Genomic DNA, 23951 nt, shown 5'->3' with positions numbered 1-23951 from the left:
ACAGAACAAGGAGCAATGGTCTCAAGTTGCAGCAAGGGAAGTTTAGGTTAGATATTAGGAAGAATTTTCTCACTAGGAGGTTAGCAAACCACTGGAATACGTTACCCAGAGAGGTGGTAGAATCTCCATCTTTGGAGGTTTTTAAGACCCAGCTGGATAAAGCTTCAACTGAGATGATCTAGTTGGGGCTGGTCCTGTTCTGAGCAGGGGGTTGGACTAGATGATCTCCTGAGCTCCCTTCCAACCCCAATTTTCTATGATTCTCTGAGCTGCCTTGGAATCATGGACATCAATACTGTTCTAGCCATGACAGCACTGAGTTCACTGTCAGCTGCAAAACCTGCACAAAAGCAAGCTGAATACTTGAATAGTCAGCTGGATTTGAGTCCTGTGCTGCTGTCAAACAGCTATCTCCAGTAAAAATACCTCATTTACCTACACTACCCTGCAGTCACAGTAGTATCCACATATTCTGCGTAGCTGCAGGATACATGTACTCTACATTATCATCATCTCCGCGTGTCTCAGAATCCCGTACCTCTGTTCTCTGTAATCCTTTTCTATGCCAAAGGTGCAACACAATTAGGTGGTATCAGGCATGTAGATCTAGGTTATATTATCAGCAGTTCAACAGTGTTATGTTTGATCAAATAGGAATGTTTGATTCCAGGGAATATGGAATACTTTCTGCCCCATACATAACTATTATCTTCCAGATCTGTTAACTCCAGAATGGAAGGCATGATGGAATTTCACAATTTTCCCTCTATCAGGCTTTGTCTAAATTTGAGAAATCTTCTAGTAGTTGTACCAACAGTGGAGGCAATGGAGTTTTAATCTCTCTGAAAGATATCTTCACTACAAAGGTCAACCAAGTTATCTTGACTTTACTTTGGCTTTACTTCCTGACTTACCTTAGTTTGAGAGAGAGAGTAGGCAAATTGTAAATGATAATGGAACTTTGTTTCTGCCATCCAAATGTAGTCATTGGCAACATGTCAAGGAGGCATGTGGGAGGGCACATGCCCTCCCAGATCTCTGCTGTTGACAGTGGAGCGTGGGGCATGGGGCTGCAGCCTGACCAGAGCTAGGGCCCATTGGGAATGGGGGTGATGGCAGCAGTGAGATTTTTGTGCCAAACGGACAGGTATGGGGGCTGCAGCCTGGTCGGACCCAATGCCTGGCAGGAGCAGGGGTGGGGGCGGCATGGAGTTGTGCCTTCCCACTGTAGCTGGTGGCACAGAATTGTGCCTCCTCCCCATCCCACTGTCAGCACTTACTTATCACCTATGAATGTAGTACAGAATAAATGTCTACACTATGTGCTGTGTGCTTGGCAATGTGGCTATGAAGCATACCCCAGCATACTTGTTGTCTGCATACTTTAACTCCAGAAAGTGACGCAATGTAGACATCTAAGAAACCTTGAGTACTGCATATGTACAAAGCTACTCTTATGCTCGCTGCCCCAAGAGTGTTTCTGAGCACACACTTGGGGCTGCTCTGAGGCAGTTGCAGTGCCTCATTTCTGAAATTTGGCATGTGGAGGGGCGAGTGGGTGGGGCATGCTTCATGCCAGTATTCCTGAGTTTGCTGTGGAGACAGTGTAGACAGACCAAGAGGCTCCTAGGGACATGTTAGGTAGTTCTTTGCTCTGGGGTGCACTAAGCCACTCATGAACTTTTTCTGGTACACAGAAAGGATTAGGGGCATTCATGGGGACCTAACTAGCATCCATGCTGCAAGTGTGATGTTGACAGCTGATTGGTTTAGCTAATAAGCTTTAAACTTGTTCCACCGATGAGCCAGCTAGATCACATTAAAAGTGTCACCACACTCAAGGCCTCAGGTTAGGGACCACTCTATAACCTGAGTTAACTTTTTAGTGAAAACAAGCCTTGTGTCATGTAGATCAGCTCTGAAAAAGATTCAGTAATATGGTATTAAATTTAAATTGCAATGGTGGGTGTATGTTAATACTTCCACCTTTACTGAGATTTTTGTGTAGCAGTACTAGTACTATGGCAGTGTTAGAATAGTGTAAGAGAAAACTCAACATAGATATAGCTGGACTCCCCCCTAGTAAAGCTTGTCCAGAACCTCACTGCTCAGATGATTATAACCTTCTTTTACCTTCCAACCTTAATTTATTCTTGGCCAGTTTATACTTATCTGCTCTAATGGAATCAGAGATGACCCAAGCGGGGTGCAGGGCCTGAGCCAAATCAGCCTGGGTGCAGGCCCTACCCCCGAATGCGAGGAAACCGGCAGCGGATTTGATGGGGGGGGTGGGGCAGGAGGGTGGCAAGCGACTAGACTTGCTGGATTCAGCAGCAGATTCAGTGGTGGGGGGTGCTAAGTGGCTGGATGTGAAGCCAGTTGCAGTGCAGAGTCACCGTCCTGTTCCACCTGGCTCTGCAGGGCCCCCCAAAGTGCAGGCCCAGGGCAGTCACCCAGATTCCCCCTCCCCCCACCCCCTGCACCAAGGGACAGCCCTGAATGGAATGGACATATGAACAATTTATCATGAGATAACAGAGGTGGGTTTTTATCATGCCTCATGTGCTCTGCAGTAACTGCCCTTCTAATCTGTAGCATACTCTTCATATGTCCATACCCTCAGTTTAACAAGGATACATCCTACCCATAACCCTAAAAACAAAAAAGAGACAGAGCTGTGAAAGAATGAGCAAGGTACCATACAGCTCAACTAAATATTGAGCTTATGTGCTCAAAATAAAATTGCTAAACAGTTGTAAATAAATAACTTGCTTTCATTGCAACAAAGTATACAGGATTACTTGGAAAATATGGGGGATAGAAAACAGTGGTTCTGGAAGACAATGGTATAAAATAACTTCAGTGAGACTAACACAGTTTCATACTCTCATATGACGAGCACAGTACAAAAAATGATAAACTGTGTTTTGTGTAAGGTTTGGATTATGGCCATGGAAAGAAACCATTTAGCAAAGAGTCTGAGTCATTCTGTTACCTCATTCTGTTTCTTAAACAGGGATGATGCTGTTATTAGTCATTCACAAAACAAAGTTTGAGAGAGAGTAAAATAGCTGTAGTAAAAAACAAAACATGGATTAAATGAAGCTGAAACATCCTGGAGCCAAGCACCCCTTTTGCAGAATTCAGATCTAGAGCTAAACCTCATGTAGATCCAGACTTTGTGCTCAAGGGCTTCTCTAATTAAAATGACTTGTTATGCTGCAGTAGTTGAGCTTGATTGACATTAACAGTCAATTATAGATTGACAGTTCTCAGTGTGTATGTATATGCCTGAGATTCAGAAATAAAAGTGGAATTAGTTTAAGCACACAGCCTAGAGATCCTCTTCCAATCCCTAGAAATGTACTACCTGTTTTGTTTTATTGCTATTAATAAACAAAATGTAAAAGATAGATTAGATAGATCCAAGCATTTATAGGATGTTGATGGCAGAAATAGGACCTAATTGTCAGCCAGTCACTTAACTTCTAGAGCCTAGATTGCTTGGTGTGGTTTCACAGCTGGAAATAACATTACTCTTTGGTTAAGTATAGTTTCTTTCCATCCATGACCATCAAATAGTTGTATTCCTTCATTATCACTAGAGCTATTGAAGATCTCATCTTGTTTAGGAGTTAAAGATTGTTAGATGATATTAGTTAACTGAGCAGCATGGAATAGGATTGTATTTAGGTGTCAAAATACCATTCAGACACCCTAGAGGTGAATAGGAATAGGGCCATAGAGTGACAAATTTTAATTTAAATCTCTCTGGTACAGGCAGAAGTGACAATTTTCTCCCAGTTTGGTCACAGAAAACTATCTACAACTGTGACCAAACACAAGTGCAGTGCTGTAGACTCTTTAAAAAATGGTTGATCAAGTGAAAATTTTAACCCTCATTGTATGAGGGTTCAGATGTAGACATTTCAAAACAGTTTTCTGTAACTTGCGTCTGCACTGACCTATCAGCCTGGCCAATGTATTGGAGCCCCCAAGAGGTGAGGGGGCTCCAATTCACCCACCCCACCCTCCAATGCCAGCTGGGGAACCCCTAGAATGAGCTGCCCCTGCTCCCTCTCTCCCATCCTGTTCTGAAAACAGTCAGAGGTGGCAGGGAAGAGAGGCTGTTGCTAAGGGAAACTGGCTGTGCCCTCTGTGCCAGATCCAGATGGGTTTCATAGGCAACAAATGGGACTTAGGCAGCATTCAATGATATTCACTTGCCCTATCCCAGAAGCCATAAGACATGTTAAGTGGCTTGATTCATTTCTCATTTCTTTGTTGGACTGCCAAGTTCTCTGACTGCCTAGACTTAGGCTTCTGCAAATGATCAAAGGCAATCCAGTCTGATCACATAAGAACCTAGTGCCCATTTACTTTACTCTGCTATCCTGGATATTGCTGGGGAAGTACATTTAACTTGGCCAATGTCCATGGAGGGGCCTAAGTCATTATGTGTGCTCAGAGCATGCTGAACTCACACCAACAACACTGAATTCAGCTCAGAAACATGGTGGTGATGATGATGGGGGTAATGAAGGCCAACTTTTGCCGGATAGACTAGTGACAAGAATACTTGACCTGAAAAGGGGAAGACCTGAATTCCAGGATCTGCTTAGCCTAAGGGGATTAAAAACTCTATCTCCTACTTCTGTAGGGGCTGCTAATCTCTAGTCTAGGATCATGGGGCCAGAGAGAGAACATGAAGGAAGGGATCCCCAATTCTGTATTCTAGTAGTTAAGGCACTCAGCTGGGAGTGGAGAAACCTGAATTCTCTGTTCCCTGTTTCACTGAGCTATGGAGTCTCATTCCCTATTGCTTATTGCTCATCCTGGCCCTATAACTCTTGCATTCTTGGCTCAGCTGCAGGAGTAGAGGGTGCTTCCATTAAGCCTATCCCACAGCACAGTGGTTAGGGCACTCTCCCAGGAAGTGACATATGTGGCTTTGAACAACCCAGACTTAAGAAGGCTTAGAATTTAAGTCTCACACTTCTGGTGTAAATGCTGTAATCGCTAGGCCAGTGGTTCTTAAGCTTATTGGACTTCAGGTGCCCCTCTATAGCTTTTATGAAGCAAGTGGTATCCAATTTAAAAAATGAATTTATATATTACAGTGCTTACCTCCTTGCAGAGGCGCTGGACAGTGGGAGTAGGGGATCAGCAAGGCAAGTACAAACCTGAGCCTGTACTTACCTGCTTTTCTCATTGTACCCCATTTATTTCTGGGATACTCTTCAAAGGATCTGTTGGCACCCTGGTCGAGAATTGCTGCACTAGGCTTCCAGGCAAAATGTGGATGGTCATAGTAATATTCCTACTTCCACTGGCCAGTATCATGGTGCATATGCAGCAAGAGAGTTGAATTAAAGTTGGGCAGGTATCTTCAGTTTTAGCATTTCACACCATTTTGTTCTATTTAATAACATTCTTTTAATCTATTGTTGTGACAACTTAAAACAGGATATGACTCACATTATATGCAGGCATTATATTGTATATCACTGTCTTCTGTAAGTCCTGGTATCAGTACTTGCAGAAATGAAATATTTACAAGGAAGCTGATGGCACCGAGTTAGTTTAGATCAGTGGTTCTCAATGTTTCTGAACTCCAGTAACCCCTTATTAAACTGAAGTCACCCCTTAGAAAATGCTAGCTCTTAATTTTCAGTTGTTTTGACTACAGAAAAATAATAGAATAATTCTTCTGCTGCAAAGGCTAATTTTTCAAAATGTATGGGTTTATCTTGTGAATCATGTTTGCACACCTAACAGTACTAACATTATGTAGCAGCATATGGCACTCGTGAAAGGATCTCAAGCCAACCCAGGGTACCATAGCATCCTGATTCAGAATCACTGGTTTAGATAAGGGCTGATGAAAGGAAATGTCAGTTTATTACTGATAAAATATATTATTGATATTATTATACATGCAATCATATGTAAAGGTATGTCCCAAAGAACACAGTTGTGGGCAGCTTAAAAAAGAAGGGGAAAAAGGACAAAGAGAATAATCCCTCATGAGTGGAGGCAGGGGTATCACAGTGCTAATGAAGATGATCAAAGTGAGGTAACAGAGCTCTTTCTCTCATTAGCTTCACTGTCCCTAGGATTAACTGGGTGACAGAGGGCATAGGCAAATACATTCAAATAATTAATTCTGCAATACTAATGTTCAAATAGTATTCAAATAAGCATTCAAATAAGACATTTGTTGTTTGTTTGAACCTGGCCTCAATTCAACATGTAAAAAAACATTTTTCTTATAAAAATATATTATTTTACTTTTAAAGAAGTACCTTGATATAACACTATAGTGATCACTGATGATTTTCTTATCTTTAAGTCCTCAAGTACCATACTACATTTACAATGTGCATGTAATCCAGCATCCAACAAAGATAGCATTGTCCAAAAGCAGGACTGGGATGCATGAACTACAACACAATTTCTGCTTCTGCAAATGACTTGCTTGTGTATAGCCATTTGGGCCAACATTTTCAAAAGAAGCTACTGATATTTGGGGACCCAGTTTGACACATCTTGTGACCAACTTTCAGAGACAATGGGCAACCATAGCTCCTGTCACAACACTAGAACCTCTGCCCTCATAAAACGGCATTAACATTTTTACACTGACTCATGTCATGTTATTAGCAGCTGTATTCCAGCCCTTTATTAAAGTCTCAAATACCATGTAGGTCATATAGGTATGTGTAGAGTTTCCACATATCTGTCGCTGTGTAGAAAATATGGGTGATAGCTCCTGTAGCATTGACATCTGTCATCTTGGGTGTCTGATTTTGGTGAGGATTTTTTGTAATGCTCTTGCTTTTGAAATCCTTTGATTTCATGAGCATCTCAGCTTTAAATTAAAAGTAAGTTTCCTGCCCACAAGGTTGTGGAGAAAGGCTCCTGCTGTATGAGTGGGAAGCAGGAGGAGGTCCTTGTTGTAATGAGGCAGATGCCAGAGGGGTATCAGGCCTCTTTCCCTCACCAGTCCACTGGTTCTCAACCTTTTTAGACTCGAGGCACCATTGGAAAATGCCAGCTCTTTTTCACTCATTTTTTGCACTGCAGAAAAATGCTGCAGTAGAACAATTCTGTAGCAAACTACTGAGAGAGCCCACAACAGGTCAGGAGGTTTCTAACGCTATGAATTCCTAATTGAAATCTCCGGGTTCATCTTGTGACTCAGGCTTGGTAACAGTGCTATGGGCGCCTTGCAGCACCCTGGAAAGGCGCTCAAGGCCCCGCAGGGTCTCGTGGCACCCTGGCTGAGCCTTGCTGTCCTGAGGATCGGTTTTCTGTGCAAACAGGCAAACAACATTCAAATAACCACCTATTTGTCTTTACCTCCCCGCCCCGGCTCGAAAAGGGCGACGAAAAAGAGCCCCCAAATGAAATCTTCCTTTAAAATAATCCCAACTGCTTTGGAGTTTGGCTCCTGATTTCTCCGGCCGGGGCTGACGGCCGCGGGAGCAGAGCGCGCCGGACTGAGGACGCGTAGCCGGGCGCTAAGGGGCGGGAGGCGGGAGGCGCGACGGGGCGCGGGGCCGCTCGGGCAGGGGGCGTGTCCTCGGGAGGCCCCGCCCCCCGCCCAGGTGCCTCGGCCCAGCCCCACGCAGGTATCGGCTGTCCCGGGCGCGCGCGCGGCGCGAGGGAGGATGGGGCAGTGCGGGCTGCAGCTGCTGCTTCTGCTGGCGGCGGGCGCCGCTGTGTCCAGCGCAGGTGAGACGAGGCGAGCGCGCCGACTTCGGAGGACTGGAAGGGTCTGGGCGCAGCCTAGGGTGGGGGAGCCCCGGCCCCGGCCCCGGCCCCGGCCGCTCTCGCTCTGAGCAGCGCAGGTCGGGGGGCGCGTGCGCGTAGGGGCGCGGGGCCCAGAGGGAGCCGTGCCCGGGGCTGGGCAGTAGGAGCAGCCACTTGGCCTCCCGGGGCGTGTGTACGTGCAAACGTATTTTCCTGTTATGCCCACGAAAGCTCGCGCCGCTCACAGCCACTTAGTCTGGCAAGTGCTGCTCTGCCCTCTGTCTTGTTAGTCCTCCTTACCAATAGCCCGGTTATCTCCTCTCTCTCGGGATATCTTGTCTGTACCTAGGCCAGACTGGGCGCTAGAAGAGGTAGCCTGTGAATCCAGCTAGGGAAGGAGGTGCATTGTCCCAACCTTAAATGACTGAGACTTAGTAAGGACCTAGCCTGCCTTGGGAAAGCTGCGTCCCGTACCACCGCCTGGTTATAAGGAACCTCGTGGGACCCTAGGAAAGGTTTACTAAAGGCAGGTTCTTTGGGTAGATGCACTGTGTTTTAGTAGACCATCTGAGTTGATGGAAAAAAGTTTTCAGCAAGCTTTTGGGCTCAGTCACCCTTCTTCAGGCATAGGGAGTCTCTGCTGGTCTGAGATCATGTTCTCTCTAATTAGATCTGGCAATTCACTGCTTCATAAGAATGAAAACATCTTTTCTGCTGTGGTGGTGTTAAATAGGGGCAGGGGGTTGTTATAAACAGAGCTTGTTGTAATAATGAATTGTACTGTAGTTTGTGACCTTGATGCCATGTCTTTAACATGGCTTCCCTTTAATCCTTAGTGTCATAAGCGCCAACTTTTATTTTTGCCGAGGGTGCTAAGATGATAAACGTGTGGTAAGTTTTACACATTTTGGGTGATGCCCTCTTCCTGAGGAGGGGCAGGGCCCTCCAAAGTGCCTCTGCTTAGCTTTGCTACTTCCCACTTTTTGTTACTGTTTCTGGTTTTAAATGTGGTTTCTTTTCACTGCTTTGAAGTGCAAGTTTCAGTAGCTCACAACAGAAACCATTAATTGCTCCCCACCCCCACCCCATGGGGCACTCCTTTAGCATTGCCCATCCTGTTGAATTCTTTCTGTGTGGATACAAGTTCAATCTACTTTACATTATAGATAGTCATATAAATATGGTGCTGATCACCAAAGCTTTGGGAGGTCGCTGTCTGTCCCACAGTTTGGAACTCCAGCATTGTCTAAACACAAACAACTTGGTTAAATCTATGAAGACTTGTATGGACAGTCTTTTTCAGAATATAAAATAGCTTCTTTTAATTTAGCTATTTTACTTTAAGGCTAAATTGAAATAAAGCTGCTTTAAAAAAAAGTGTCTACCTAGCTCATTTTCTTCTTTTCTGTTTCAAAATTAAACCTGATTTGTTAAATCCTTTCAACTGTGTGTTTGGTTTTAATTGTTTTTTTGGGGGGAATAGCCATGTTTAGTAGGGCAGGCTGGCTGGCTAACATTTGTGAGTCAGTGTCTGTGAGTGGATAGTATAGTTTCTTGCCACTGACATTACTCATAATGTAGGACTTTGGAGGAGGGAGGGTAAGGGCGGGGGAAGGTATTGTCTCCAGGGGAATTAGATCACTCTGGTTTGTTGTGAAGGGCTGATCAGTGTGTAAACCAATATCATAAAATACCTTCTTGACATGGCATATAACAGGTAGATATTTAATATATCTTGGTTGAACTGCATCTCCTGCTAGCAGGAGACTGATTGACATGCAATGGTTTGGGCTCTCCCTGACTTAGGCTGGTAACCTACACTGCAAAGTCAGGGAAATCTAGTTCTGACCCTGTTTCAAATGAGGCTTAAAGGTATTGAGGCCTTAAGGCATGTTTATGTTGCACTTTTCAAGGAATTGGGTAAAATGGCTACACTGGGCTTAATGCAGATGTAGCTAGATTAATTTAAAGCTGTTGTGTGGGTATGTCTGTAGTAAACTGCAGTGACTTAAGTTTATGCTTATGTGACTGCAGTAGAGATGGGACATTAGTTTGGTATGCAACCTTGTTACAGTTGTGTTACATCTTCCTTACAAATGTTAACTGTGTTGACAGAGAGAACTCTCCACCCCAAGTTCCCTTAAAGGAAGGTTGGCTGACTGATTTAGTGTGGTTAACTTGCAAGAATGAAGCTGTTTGAAAGACAAAACTTCTCAATTGCTATGGAATGCAATACAAAATGCACAGTACAATAGACAGAAAACTCATTTGGTTAACAAAGCACTGCTTACAACAGGATAGAGTGTTAATTCTATCAAGTCTATCCTGCTAAACGACTTTGATTACTCTCCCTTTACTTTCCTTTTATCATCACCTAGAACCCCAAATGTTTTCAGCATGAAATGCATGTAGACCGTAATTTACATAAAAAAGGCTGAATTCATGGAAATCAATGTTATACCTAGACACTGAAATTCAGAATATTAAACTCATGTGTATTGGAAGAGAAATATTTAAAATGAGTGCTGATAATTTCATTTGTAACTAGATGTTTATCATCTGCATTGATATTAATCACTTAATCATCTTTGCTAAGACATGGGTTGGGAGGAGGGGGTTCAAGGGTTTTATAGATGTTATGGTTTTCACTGAAGAATACCTTTGCTTTTATGATAGAAGTTTTCAAAGTTTTTCCCATGTAAGCATTATTAAACTTCAGCTAGGTGCATAGCTGGTTAATGATTGACAAGCTACTTGACATTGCACCTCGGCCCTGTGTTTTGAGAGCTTCTTACCTAGACTGTGATACTCTTCACTAGCTCTTAAAGGTCCACTGAGTAAGGTAGACTTTGTTTGAGTTGTATCTGTGCCTAAGGTTTTGTTCAGTGGGGGGTCAGCCTTTTGTCAGATGTGCCATGAATTAAGCCTTGTGCTGTCTCTGAGTGCCATTCTGATCCCTTTCCTCTGTTACTCTGCTCCCTGCCCTATCTGCTACTATGCCTTCTTCCTTCCTCCTGATCTGCCCCATGCCACACATAGGCTGCCTGTGCTACTTGTGGCATGTACGCTACAGGTTGACCACCTGTAGCTTAGTTAATGCATCTGTGCAAGAAAATTAGTACTGCATTAACTCTTATAAAAGTGATCATCACATCAGTATTGCTTGTGGGTGAAAAGAAGAAAAGGCCTGTATTGGTATGAGAACTTCTATACAAGGGCCTTTGCCAATGTAACTAATAGAATTTTGTGGAGCATCTTTAAATTGCCAAGAAAAATTGAGTTTTATTATATAGCATAGCTCTGTTGTTTGGGGTGGGTAAAATTACATTTATAACTGACAAGACTGGTTAGTTAAAGCCCTAGTGTAGAAACAGCTTATACTGTCAAAACATGTCCTAGCCATTTTAGCTTATTTTTGTTTGGGGTAATGGTTTATCTTAGTAAAACAAATTATCTTTCAGTATAAACTGTCTGCATAGCTAAACCATTTAAAAAAAAAAAAGAAAAGAAAAAAGAGTAGACTAGTTGCAAAAATGTGCTGTTGGGCTAGGAAAAAATATGTTTGGAGTATAAATGTGTGGGGTTTCTTGAGCTAGATTAATTTGATTGAACACCCTGATTACCCTCAGAGTAGATATTTGTGTAAACACCTTTGTGACTTGCTTTTTAGCAGGAAACATCATATTGTACTCTTCTTTGGGAAGTTATAGAAGAGTGAAGGAATGTGGAAAACTCTGGTGTGAAAGACCTATCTGTTTAGTGTAAAAAAGGATTAAAGACTGTTCAGTCGAAATACTTGGCTATTTATCAAAATGTGCTTACTGTTCATGAGCTGTTGTGTATGAGCCTGTTACTGTAGGCTTTTTCCTTTGCTTCTGCATGTTATAGCTGCAGTCTCCTACTAACTTTCCCATTCCATGAAAATGTTTTCTCATTTAGAACTTGACATGTTATTACTTAAAGTTTAGCTGTCACTTAACTATAGAATGAGTTCATAAAGGCACTCTATCCCAGGGTGAGGAAAAATGTATGGTTGACTTTGAGGAACAAGAAATGATCTAGGGATAAGAATCTTGTTCCTATGGGTTCTTTGCTTGTTTGCCTTGCAGCTACTCTGCCTCCCTCTCCTCCCCTCCCCCCATACTTTCTCAGCTATTGTATTCTAATTACTTGTTCTACTTTATATGCTGCTCTATGCTGTCCTTTCACAGCATCTGATGAAATGAACTTGGGTTCACAAATGTGCATGCTCCATCTTGTCCCTCTTTCCCCCCCCCCCCCAACTAACTAAATATTTCATTAGTCTCTAAAGGTACATATCTACCCTGCCTTCTAATTGACTTCACAGTAACACAGCTAACTACCTCTGATTTTGTCAAGGCCTTAGTAGAAAGAGTAATGTTGTTTGGTTGTCATAGGTGACCTTTTATTGGCTTCAGGGGATTGTTTAAGCACCACTGAAGAACTCCAGCTGCTCTGGCCTTTGACTCGGTCTTCAAGGAAGTTGTCATAAATTATGCAAGCTGTTTGCAGTTCCTCTGTTTTACCTAGGAATCTGTGTACCTGCTGTAACTATCGGTAATAAAAACGTGACTTCAGCCCTCCTTTCTCCTTATGCCAGGGTATACCTTAAGGGTGCTAAATTGCTATGAATTTAAATTATAGCTGCTTTCATAGTCCGGTGGTTGGAGTAGTGGCTGCAGAGCTGCAGAAAAGCCACCTGACCACCCTAACCTGTGAATTGGAGGAGGAAACCAGCCCTTCTTGTGTGAGGCCTTTATATATATATATATATATATATACACACACAGATCTAACTTGTTCAACTTTTGAGCAGATATGGACATCTTTATCTCTTAACAAAAACACCCCCTTGGATTAGAACCTGGAGTATGGTACTGTAACCAGTTTGATTCCTAAAGACCACGTACTGCTCTTACCATATAAGCAGTTATTGCCCCCCTGCCAAAATAAGGAAGCATGTGCTATAATTATACAGTAGACATATTGTAGGGTTTGTTGCTGAACTGCTAGCTTTGATATGTAGGGCCCACCAGTTTACGGGTTAAGTCTGGGGTTAAGCAGCACTGATGCAGCTTTGTCTGTTTCTTGTACCCATATAGTTTCCTTTTATTGTCATATCTGAGCACCTAAACCTTTCTTAAATGTGGGTTGGTTTTGTTTTTTCCCAAACAACTGTCCTCACATCATGCTTATGGAAATACCAAATTATATCTGGTTTTTATAGGTGGGGGAAATGAGCAGAAACAGACTGCTATATTTTCTTGCGCACAGCATGTCACCCAAATAAAACATGCCGCCTCTTGTATTTTTCCTATATTCTGCCTTCCAAAAACATTTTTCCAGTTATAGCCAACTGTGTGACCCAGTAAGTCCTCCTGGGAACATAGTGGCCTAGAAGTGTGTCCTCCTAGGAGACACTAACAAGTTCAAGTAGCTCTTTTTGTAAATAAAGTACTGTGTCCACATCACAAGCCTCATCAAGATACTACCAGCAACTCACTTGCTGCTTCAGATGCAAGTTACTGTGCCTAGCCAATAGCTATAGCTGTGAGAGGGTTAACACAGGACTTCTGCCCCTTCTGTTTTGCTGAGCCAGACACAAGTGGCAGCCATCTTGGCAGCTGAACAGGCATGCAACATCTCTGGCTTTCCTTGTTTTCCAGCAAGAAAACAGTTCCTCACTTAAGATGTGCACCCCAGTGTTGGGTGGCTGACATTTCGGAGAGGAAGGTGCTTGTTGTATGTGAGAAAATATGGTAACTTATCTGCACTCATGCAGGGAGCCTGGCAGTGATGTAACTGGGGCAATTTCTCTGGATGCTGTCTTGGTTCCTGGTTCCCTGTCTAGCTTGATACTCTTTCCCTCAACCCCTCCCAAATGTTATAAATGCTAAAACTGTGTCTCTTTTTTGGACTGAAGACTGAATGGCTTAAGTACCTGTCTATATTAGGAAAACTATTAGCATAGCTGTACTTGTTACCAGAAATGCCCTGATGTGGGGTAGGGAGGAGCCTTTTATGTGTTTACAGTTGCCTCACATTTTGTTTCCTCTAATTTAGTTACTTATTTTAAAGTTTCAAAGAGTTAGGTTTTAATTGGTACATATTATTTTCTTGTCTCATCTTTATCTGTCCCATGTATGGAAACTGAATATGCAAACACTTGTTTGATTTCTGTGACTTTATAAACAAGTTGCTGCTGGTTAATTAATAAAAAAGAAGAGATTCATTTAGCAATTATCTTATTTCCTATTTATAAGATATCTTCTTTCTGGAAGTTGGATGTATTTTTTTTCTTGGAAAGAAAAGAAATACATCCATCAGTAATGCTATACTAATCAATTTTGTTTCCTTTTCAGTGAGAAACACTACAAAAGGAAGAAGTTTCATTGGTCATAAAGTTGAAACTACAAATAATGCTTCTGGAAAGTCCTATGTTGTGAATGATTTTGCAACAGAAGTCCTCACAGGAAAGCTGACTACAGTTTTCCTTCCTATAATCTATATCACTGTGTTCATCATTGGGTTACCAAGCAATGCCATGGCACTGTGGGTCTTCTTCTTCAGAACAAACAAGAAACACCCAGCTGTGATTTATATGGCAAACCTGGCACTGGCAGATCTTCTGTTTGTTATCTGGTTCCCTCTGAAGATCGCATACCATATAAATGGCAACAACTGGATCTATGGTGAAAGACTCTGCAAAGTACTGGTTGGATTTTTTTATGGAAATATGTACTGTTCCATTCTTTTTATGACATGTCTCAGCGTACAGAGATACTGGGTCATAGTGAATCCTATACTGCGCTCTAGGAAGAAGTCTGAATTTGCACTGGGAATTTCAGCTGCTATATGGATCCTGGTTTTGCTGAGCACTGTTCCATTGTATGTTGTTAATCAAACAGCATATATTTCAAATCTTAATATCACTACGTGTCATGATGTGCTGCCAGAGAATGTTCTGGCTCATGACATGTTTAATTATTTCCTTTCTCTAGCAATTGGAGTCTTCTTGTTCCCTGCCCTTCTCACTGCTGTTGCTTACATACTAATGATTAAGACTCTGAATGCTTCCATTACTGATGTAAATGCAGGGAAGAAGCGAAAAAGAGCCATCAAGCTCATAATTACAGTACTATCAATGTATTTGATCTGTTTTACACCTAGTAATGTTCTTCTTGTAGTGCACTACTTTATGATCAAAACCCGTGGCCAGAGCAATGTCTATGCAGCATATATAACAACACTTTGTCTTTCTACTCTAAACAGTTGTATTGATCCATTCATCTACTACTTTATTTCAAAAGACTTCAGGGATAACCTTAAAAATGCTCTTCTCTGCAGAAGTGTGCGAACTACAAAGAGGATGCAAGTCTCTCTCTCATCAAGTAGATATCCCAAGAAATCCCATTCTTACTCTTCCAGCTCCAACACCACTAAGACGACTTACTGAGTCTTTCTAGTTCTAGAAGAAGAGTGGACATTTTATTATGAGACTCTTGGGCATAACAAGAAATGCTTTTCTAAGGGAGTCTGAAGAAACCATTTGCTGTTTGACTGATTCACACTGAAGCCTGAATTTCAGAACTGGCAACTATTTGCACCTTCATGGACCTTGAAATAGGAATATTGCCAGGCTTGTGTCAAATGGAAGAACCAGCAGAGTTTCATATACTGTAAAAACAAAACAAACTCCCACCTCCCCATGCAAACCACTAGTCAGTGGTTGTATATGAAGATGGCTTTTTTCCCTTCTAAAAACCTGAAGTTTTTTTTTTAATAGTTTAACTGTGGAATGTTAGCCGACGCCTTTTTATAACTTTTTTTTAATATTTAATTCTTAGTGAAGTTGTTCTATTTTTATTACTTTTATTATATTAAAACAGCAGCATGATAGACACAGGATAAGCAGTATGATTCCTTAGGGCCCCACCTCTCCTATATGTAATTCCATTGATTTTTAATGGGAAGTTATTGGGAGGAAATAGATCCTATCCTCCAAGACATTCATCCATTTGTTATTCTTGGTAGAACTTAATCGTATGTTGTTTACAAATCTTCCAGTTTTTGTTGCAACTATTGAAACTGTGACAGCCTGATAACATGATGCCATTTGAGCTGATAATAGTCAGTTTGTCAGCTGCACTGAGATAACTTAGGTAGTTTTTCTATGGGAATACACACTAGGGCACACGATCATATAATGCATGGCCAGTATGCAGAATCAAATGACTTCTGTGCTGTATAACGAAACAGAATTTTGCTGTTTTATTTCTACACAAATTTCCTTGTATTTTTAAATGCATCTAATTAAGACCACTTTTTGTAATACATTTTGTGTCTGTCCAAAGTTCTTTTCTGTGCTCCTACATCAGTGGTTTGGTTTGTAACCTGAAACAGCCTAAAAGTTTTATTCCTAAACACAAACTGGGGTTTGTAGTTGAACATGTAAGCAATTTGAATCAGAAATTTACACACTTTGGTACAAAACTTTACTTGTGGGAGGTGAAGGTAAGTGTGAGGGACAGCCAGTTAGGAGTCATGAACAAATAAAAGGATCTAGAAAACAACCTGTTGCACACCCAACGCATTAGCTGGGATGTAAGCTGGTTCCTTGCAGGGGAAGTTTACATCCTACCCATGCTTCCCTCCCCAATTTAGAAATAATTTAACTTGACTTACATGATATAAATCAATGAGTACACTTAGCCACTCTACCAGATTTGCTAATATGATCTAAATGTAATCCTTATTTTCTGAAAAAATGTTTGTATTCTGTTGTAACATTAAAGTCTGAGATGCAGTTAGGGTTTGGTACATAAAAACACAGATAAAAGATAATTTCTGAAGTTTGAAATTCATAGTTTCTATAGCTAGCATGTATATACAGAGACACAAATTGCAAAGACATGGACCATCCAGTTCAGTCTAATAAGTAATATTCATAGCAAAGCAGCTGCCTACTCACAGGGGTCAAGAAAGAAACCCCAAGTTAGATCATTTTTGATTTTTTTTTTTCCTCTTCGCCCCCCCCCCCAAAACTTTTACCACATAACACCTCATTCAGAAGTTATCTTAAAAAACAGTAATGAGATTCCTTGTTGGGTAGCTTGAGTACTTCAAAGCTTTATCTACTCATGGGGAAAAAAATGGCAGGAATAAATCATTTTCAGTATGTGAAGAGCCCTGGATTTAATGGCAGCAATCTGCAAACACTGATTGGGCATGTCTGTGTGTGTGCTTTAATGCACAGTAGCCTATTTTACTGCGCAGTAAAGTGTTATAGCAAAAACTGTGTTAATATGCCAATGGACAGTAAAATTAAGCTACTGCACATTAAGTGTCACTAAAAGTGTCCACTCTTGCTACTGTGAATTAGGGTAGCCTCATGCACAATTAGTTAGTACCTTACATTAGAGGTACTAACTTTTAACGAATGGTAGCAAAAGCATGTTAATAAACATGTAGACAGGTCTGTGTAAAATAGAAGTTGAAACAAAATGGTGCTGTTTCAATGGGGCAGGGTTTTGTTTTGAGTTTCATTTAATTTTGAAACCACTGTTCCATTTCATTTCATTGAAACCGTTTTGCTGTTTCAACGCTGTTTGGACCTTTTGCCCATAGGCTATAATGGGGAACCACAAAACTGCCTATAACTTTGTCAGTTCATGCCTGATTCAGATGAAACATGCAGGGATGGTAGCCCCTGCAGAGGTCACCAAAGCCTGCCAAGTTTCAGGAAGATGGGTTCAGAGGTTTCTGGGAAACTTTACCTCAGGCTGCTGACAAGCAAAACTTGTGACATGGGTGACAGATATCAGTGAAGTTCAAACAGTGCTGCCTTTTATGCTGCTTTTCCATCCCTCTCCCAGACCACTGGAATTGGAAGGGGTGTTGGGGAAGGATGACAGTCACTGGCTAGCTATACAGTCAATATGACAGCACTCCTTTTCCCCCTCTTCCCCCTCCCTCTCCTTGCTTTCTGTTTGCCTGCGGGCAACCCTAGCTTGAGTTTTGAAACTCAAAATGCCTCAGAGCTTGCAAAACATTTTGACTGCCCTCATTTTGTTTGGAGGCTGTTTTGAAGTCCTTCATTTTGGTTTGATTTTGCTGCTTCGAGCTTGAAAGGAGTTGAAACGGTGTCAAAACGAAACAGTTGGCAAAATTTTGCACAGCCCTACTAGCCAGTGCTGAAATAGCTCTTATGATGCTAAAGGCTCAGTGCCATTTTTGTTGGGATCTTTCTGCTCTGTAAAGACCTGGACCAGATCTACACCCTAGATTAGGCCTGGGGCCAGGGAGCCAAGGTGCTGTGGAACTATCAAAATATATACAGGCCCCCAACTCTAAAATTTTAAAACTGATTTGTCCAGGAGAAGTCGGGCAACCCAAATCTCATTTTCTCTGTTACTGTGTTCCCTATATTATGGAGCCATACCTTTCCCTATCCTTGGTTCAAGGCAGAGCAATATCAAGGTGATACTAAATTAATGTGCTGCTTCCAAGGGCTCCCACAGACCCAGGAAAGAAGGTCCTGTCTGCAGTATAGTGAGATTCAGGGGGAGCATCTATACATGCTATTAGGGGGCAAAGCTCTTGGGCACATATCTGCATGTGCACCCAAGTCACAGCAGTCCAAGCTGGCAGGGGAGCCAGGGAGTCAACTGGGCTCAATGTGCTGCAGAGGGGTTGGCTGGGGCACAAGAATGCTTCAGTGCAGGGCTAGCTGGCAGACAGCCCCAGCGTGGAAGCACCCTCATGCCCCAGCCAGCTGGTCAGTGTCTACTTGTGTGCCGCTGTGCACAAATACTCAGCAGCAGTGTATTTACAAGTCATATCCTGCCGCAGTTTATTAGTTTTATGCATTCTAATAGATGCATGTACACACTGCGTGGTTAATCTTGTGTAGATGTGCCTAGTGGTCCCAAAATACTCCCATATGGGGAGCCAGGACCAGTGTTGAGTTCTGATGACCTCCTGATGGCAGCTGGGAAGACTGTCTGTCCTCTGCTCTCGGGCTACTTGTGTCCAGGTGCATGCTGCTGCAGCAGTCCTCTCTAGAAATGCTGAAAGGCCCTTCCACCTCCTCGCTGTAGCAGGTTGTGAGACTGTGACAAGTCACATATTCCTGTCCCTCACTCCAGCCACTTCCCAGGCACATGATGGAGCTGGTTGATTGAGTCGCTGCAAAAGGTGCCTCCCCCACCCCCCTGCCAGGCATCTGAACTCCCCCTCTAGAGAACGGGCTCCTATAACAAAGATAGGGTAAGAATAAGCATCATGCCAGTCCTTGCCTGGGCACATGGGAAGATGTTGAGGGCTCCCTGAAGATCCCCTGGTCAGGCTCAGAATGTGCCGAGGTCTCTGAGATCTCAAGGGCTTTGGGATATTTCAGGGCAGTGAGACGTGGACTCACCTGGCAGGGCAGTGAGAAGGAAGAGCAGCTTCCCCCAGGACTGCACAGTGCTGGTCTGCAGGGGTGGTGGGGGACAAACCCCCTGGACACTCTCTGCTGACCCCAGTCTTGCGGGGCCAGAGGATGACAGTAGTTATCAGGTGTTTGTGGCTCTGAATTTGCCTCTCATGACCTTCACAAGGTCCGCTCTGAATCCAGCACTTCCCTCTCCTGGAGACAGGCCTAGAAAAGAGCCTTAGTGGAAGAGGGTGCTGGTGGCAGGGAAGCTGCAAGGGCTGGGCCATGGGAGGAGCTGAGGCTAGAGGTGGCCCAGAAAGGCTAGTATGGCCTGAGCTGAGGCAGGAGGGTCAGGGCTGTGGCTGGACGCCATGTTGGGAATGGAGGTACCCTGTGAGTTGCAGATCTCTCCCCATAGCCTCCAAGAGCCCCCCCCCCCTACCCCAACCTGACTCTGGGGCACCTGGCACTGGGCACCAGGGGCCCTGACTCTACCCCTGCCTGCTACCCCCACCCCTGCACCAAGCACTCATCTGGGAGCAGGGCCAGGAGGAGCTGGGTCCAGACCAGGGTAGGCATGGTGCTGCAGGAGGGGAGCCCAGAGCCCAGAAGGGAAGACCAGCTCCTGGGGACAGTGGTCCTAAGCACCCCAGGGCAGGTCCTTGGTCAGGATCCAACTGGGATTTGCATAGAGGGAGTGTGCCAGGGCCTGGCCTGGGGAGGCTGGGACATATGAGAAGGCATGTGTACTTTGTCTGTCCTTGGGCAAACCTCCCTGTCTCTGCTGGGGAAGCCTGGACAAGCTCTGTAGGATTCATCATCACACTCCTTTGGATGTCAGCATTGTTGGACCCATCCCTGGGACTTGGGCTCATGTGATGAGCCCACAAGTGTCCTGTTGACCATTTGGTCATGCCAAAACTTGGAGCATGTCCGTCCCTCCTTCCCCTTCCCTATCTGGAATGACAGGGCACAGGGAGTGTCCCCCTGACCTGCACATATTCATCCCATCCCCTTCCTGGGGGTGGAGGTGAGTGCAGGACAAGAGTATCATCAGGAAAGTCCACTCCTAGTAACTGCACCATGGCAGGGAGCTGAGTTGTATCTGAGCAGGGGGAAGAGGAAACTCCCACTGGAGATCATGTGGGGGGGCTTCTGTAAGAGTCTAAGGAATAGGAGCTTTTTCTGTCCTACAGAAGCAGGGTTGGAGACTTAGGAGACCTTTGTAACTCTGGATTTGCAGATGGGTGTGGGGCACATGTGTATTTGTGTGTGCACCTGTGTGTCACTGCTGTGTGTGCATGAATGTCACTGAGGTGGTGTGGGTGTGTGTGTGCATGTATGTGTCACTGCTACGTGCAGCAGAGGGCACTGTCTATGTGCTGCACTGGGACTAGGCCCAGCAGCACCAGGCAGGGAAGGCTGCATTGGAGGCAGGGCTGTGCTGACCTCTGGCCTGTTGTTTCCAGGATCCTGTCATTCCTCCCTGCACAGAAAGGGGCTCAGGCCGAGCTGAGCTCTGTGTTCCCAGCCCCAGTCACTGCCCTGACCCCACAGGGCAATGATCAGAGGGGGTGAGAATCTGCCACCAGAGGCTGGCTACTGTTTAACCTCCAGCCAGGTTACTGGACCAGGGCAGTCACTGTTGTTAACCTGAAGCCAGGGCTGTCACTCTGCTTGGTCCACATGGACAATGAAGGAGAATGTGCCCAAAGAGTTCAGGGTGAAAGGTCATCTTGTGCTGGGAACACCCCCAGGCCAGGCCAGGCCAGACCAAGGGTGCCCATAGCCCCAGCACTCAGCACCTTATTTGTGTAGGAGGGAAACCGCAGGTTACTGTGGCAACACTGTGGCATCGCAATCCCAAGCCTCAGTGTCAGGCACCGGCTCCTCCCAGTGCTCTTGTGACCTTCGCCAGAGCCAGTTGCCCATCGTAGTCACTCGTGTTTTCAGTCATTTCTGTTCTCTGGAGTTAGTTGCTTAGTTTTGTAGTTGGTTAATTAGTTTGTTAGCTTGTTAGTTAATTAGTTCATTAATTAGTTAGATCATTCATTAGTTAGCAAATTAGTTCATTAGATCATTAGTTAGATAGTTACACATTTATCAACAGTCTTTAATCAGAAGTGAGCACTGAGCTCAGGAGCTGTGTTTGCTTGCAGATGCTCTGGCAGGAGAAGCTGCCACCAGTGTGCCTGTGCTCCTGCAATCTGGGTGAGACCTGGGCATGTGCCCTCCACTCCCCTCCCTCCCCCTGGCAGCAATGAGGGCTGAGCAGCACAAGAGGCTTCAGGGCTCCCCTCTCAGCAGGGTTTGCCTGGCAGGCCAAGCCCACGCTGTCCCAGGTCCAATCTGGACAGCCCGGGCTCCATGCCCCACCCAGCTGTCACCCCCTGCTCTTCACCAGCAAGTTCCCTGGGGAAGGGAAACAGGACTGGCTCCCACAGGTCCTGGCCCTGCAGCCCCTGCCCATGGCCCTGCCCTGATAATCTTCCCCCTGGCAATGGCCCTGCTCCCCTCTTCTCCCTTGCAGGGTGGGGCCCACATGGACTTTGGGATCCCCATCCTCACAGTGGTGCTCAGTCCCACCCAGCCTAATGCACAGCCCTCATGTCCCCTCAGCACTACAGGCCTCCCTGGGCACAGACAAGTGGGCAAGAGCGAAACTGCCCCCCATTAAGGGGTCTCCATGTTTACCCTCTGTGGGTGAAGTCCAGGAGAGGAGGGGCCCTGCACCCAGTGAGTTTGGGTCCAGCCTGAGCTGGGGACGGCTTGTGCAGTTGCATCGGGAGGGGGCAAGTTCTCTGCAGGAGGGCATCCCGCTCTCCCTCCTCTGCCTCCATTCCCAAGGGGCTGATCCAGCCAGGAGACCCCTCCCCAGCCTTACTGCTCCTCATGCCGTTGTCCCCTGGGACCCAACCCCTGCCAGGGGCATTTGCACCTCAGATGACCAGCCATGTCCCTGGGGTCACGTAAGGGACCAGACCTGCTCCCTGGAGGGACTCCCACCTGACTCCTGTGGAGGAAGGCCCTGCCCTTGTGGCATGCAAGACTCCTGACAGGTGCCCCCATGCACTGCCCCAGAGGTGCTGGTTGCTCTGAGCCCTGGCAGCAGAGTGGGCCCAACTGATGCATGGCCCCTTGTTTCCCCTCAGGACAGGAGCAGTGCTGGGGGCAAGTCCAGGCAACGATGTGAGGAGCCAGATGTGGCCGCACCCACCCACTGCGGTGAGTCTTTCCCCTGCAGGGAGTGGGAGGGGCTGATCTGGGGGTTAGGGGTCTCTCACCATTGCATGTGGGGAGAGGTAGGGCTTGATGGGTGCTTAGGGAGGTAACGCTGTTGGGTGCAGAGGTCCAATATACATGGTGCAGCCATGGACATGATCTGATGGGCTGGGGTGATTCTCATACAGGCTCAAGTGGAGGACCTGAGGCTCCTTAATTTCTCCCTAGTCCTGGCCCTCAAGGCCCAGAGGGAGCAGGGCCAGTCTGTGGACGACAGCCCCACGGAGGTGAGCTCCTCTGCATGCTCCTGCCCCGGGGGGGAGGGGGGGTGTATGTGCCTGTGTGTGCACAGGGCAAGGCTGTACCTCTGCTGTGCCAGGCCCTGCAGTATAGGGGCAGGGTGTTGCCCTGGCTCTGTGGGTGGACGGATTCTGTGTGCAGTGCTGGGCACCATGTGAGCTTGGTGGATGTCACACTGTGGGACCGGTGGGGTGACACATCTGTGCTGCACTGACCTCCCCTGCTTTGTGGATTGCTCTCCCCTCCCCCAGCCTCCCCTGTACTCTGGCAGGTGCCAGCTCCGGGCCAGGGGGTGGATTTTGTTATCACTGCCATTTTGCTTTTTCATTTGCAACAGCCTCCCATGGATGTGGAGGGGATGGCTGGGGAGTGCTGGCCACCCTGGAGGGAATAAGATGGGGACAGGGAGGGGAGGGTTAGGTGTGGGGCTCTCCTGGGTAGCTTGTGAGCTCTGGGGCAGGCTATGGTGTGTTACAAGTGGTGCTTTTTGCAAGTAGGGGAGTTGTTCCTTCTCTGGTGCTGGAGGGGATGAATTCAGTCCAGGACCCATTTCTGACCAGTTCCTTTCTGTGCAACCAAGGAGCATTAGGCCCCTTCCAGAAGAAGGCTGCAGGGTCCCAGCAAAACACAGGGACCCAGACCAACCTGTCCCCTACTACAGAGGCTAGCGCCCAGACAGATGGCCCCCAACACAAGCATGCCAGCACCCAGACCAGGGCCCTCTGCCTGGCTGACGTGGGGTGTCAGGGTGAACCCCTGGCAAAAACAGTGTCGAGCACCCAAACGAAGGCTTGTCATTGTCCAAAAGGAGCAGGACATGGGGAGAGGTATGGTGCTTTTCGTACTGTTAGCTTGTGAGCCCTGGATCCAGGTGGATGGGACCTGGGTGATGATCAGGGCCCCTTCTGCCTCCAGGCAGGTCAGGATGCCCCATGAAGCCCATCCCACAGGGTGCCAGTGCCCTGTACCAAGCAACTAAGTCCTGTGTCAGTCCCTCATGTCTGGGCTTCTGTATCCCGTACTCAGGCAGCATGGGGGCCACATCTTGGAAGGGGATTACCCCCAGGCTGTATGAAGCCTCAAGAGGCTGGTGGAAGAGGTCGGTGGTGGACTTGTGCACACCAGAACATAGTGTCCTGGTTCCTTCTATCTCCGTCCATGTCCTCCCAAGGCATCCTCACAAGGATTGCAACTGTGACATGATGGAAAGAGGCTTGTCTACTATCATTGACATTGA

At 45.5% G+C, this 23951-nt stretch overlaps 1 protein-coding gene across 2 annotated transcripts; it reads left to right on the top strand.

Moving 5' to 3' along the window:
* Positions 1-7635: 7635 nt before the first annotated feature.
* On the top strand, positions 7636-16636 carry F2RL1 (F2R like trypsin receptor 1). Of its 2 annotated transcripts, none has more exons than XM_019532215.1 (2): positions 7636-7737; positions 14139-16636. In XM_019532215.1, exons 1-2 carry the CDS (start codon positions 7674-7676, stop codon positions 15230-15232), a joined length of 1158 nt encoding a protein of 385 aa, XP_019387760.1. In that variant the 5' UTR covers positions 7636-7673; the 3' UTR covers positions 15233-16636. The 2 variants fall into 2 exon arrangements, with proteins under 2 accessions (XP_019387760.1, XP_019387761.1); XM_019532216.1 differs by lacking the exon at positions 7636-7737 and adding an exon at positions 8088-8189.
* The last annotated feature ends 7315 nt before the right edge of the window (positions 16637-23951 follow it).

The sequence above is a fragment of the Crocodylus porosus genome, unplaced genomic scaffold (assembly GCF_001723895.1).
Source record: "Crocodylus porosus isolate Cpor-Errol unplaced genomic scaffold, CroPor_comp1, whole genome shotgun sequence".
Taxonomy (NCBI): Eukaryota; Metazoa; Chordata; order Crocodylia; family Crocodylidae; genus Crocodylus; species Crocodylus porosus.
Note: the sequence above shows the minus strand (reverse complement) of the source record. Positions and strands in the feature narration are given on the sequence as shown.

Bases quoted from the DNA above. Each gene is read 5' to 3' on its own strand.
- F2RL1 (XM_019532215.1), top strand. From the start codon at position 7,674: ATGGGGCAGTGCGGGCTGCAGCTGCTGCTTCTGCTGGCGGCGGGCGCC. The intron at 7,738-14,138 runs GTGAGACGAGGC...TTTCCTTTTCAG, and splicing joins CGCCGCTGTGTCCAGCGCAG to TGAGAAACACTACAAAAGGA.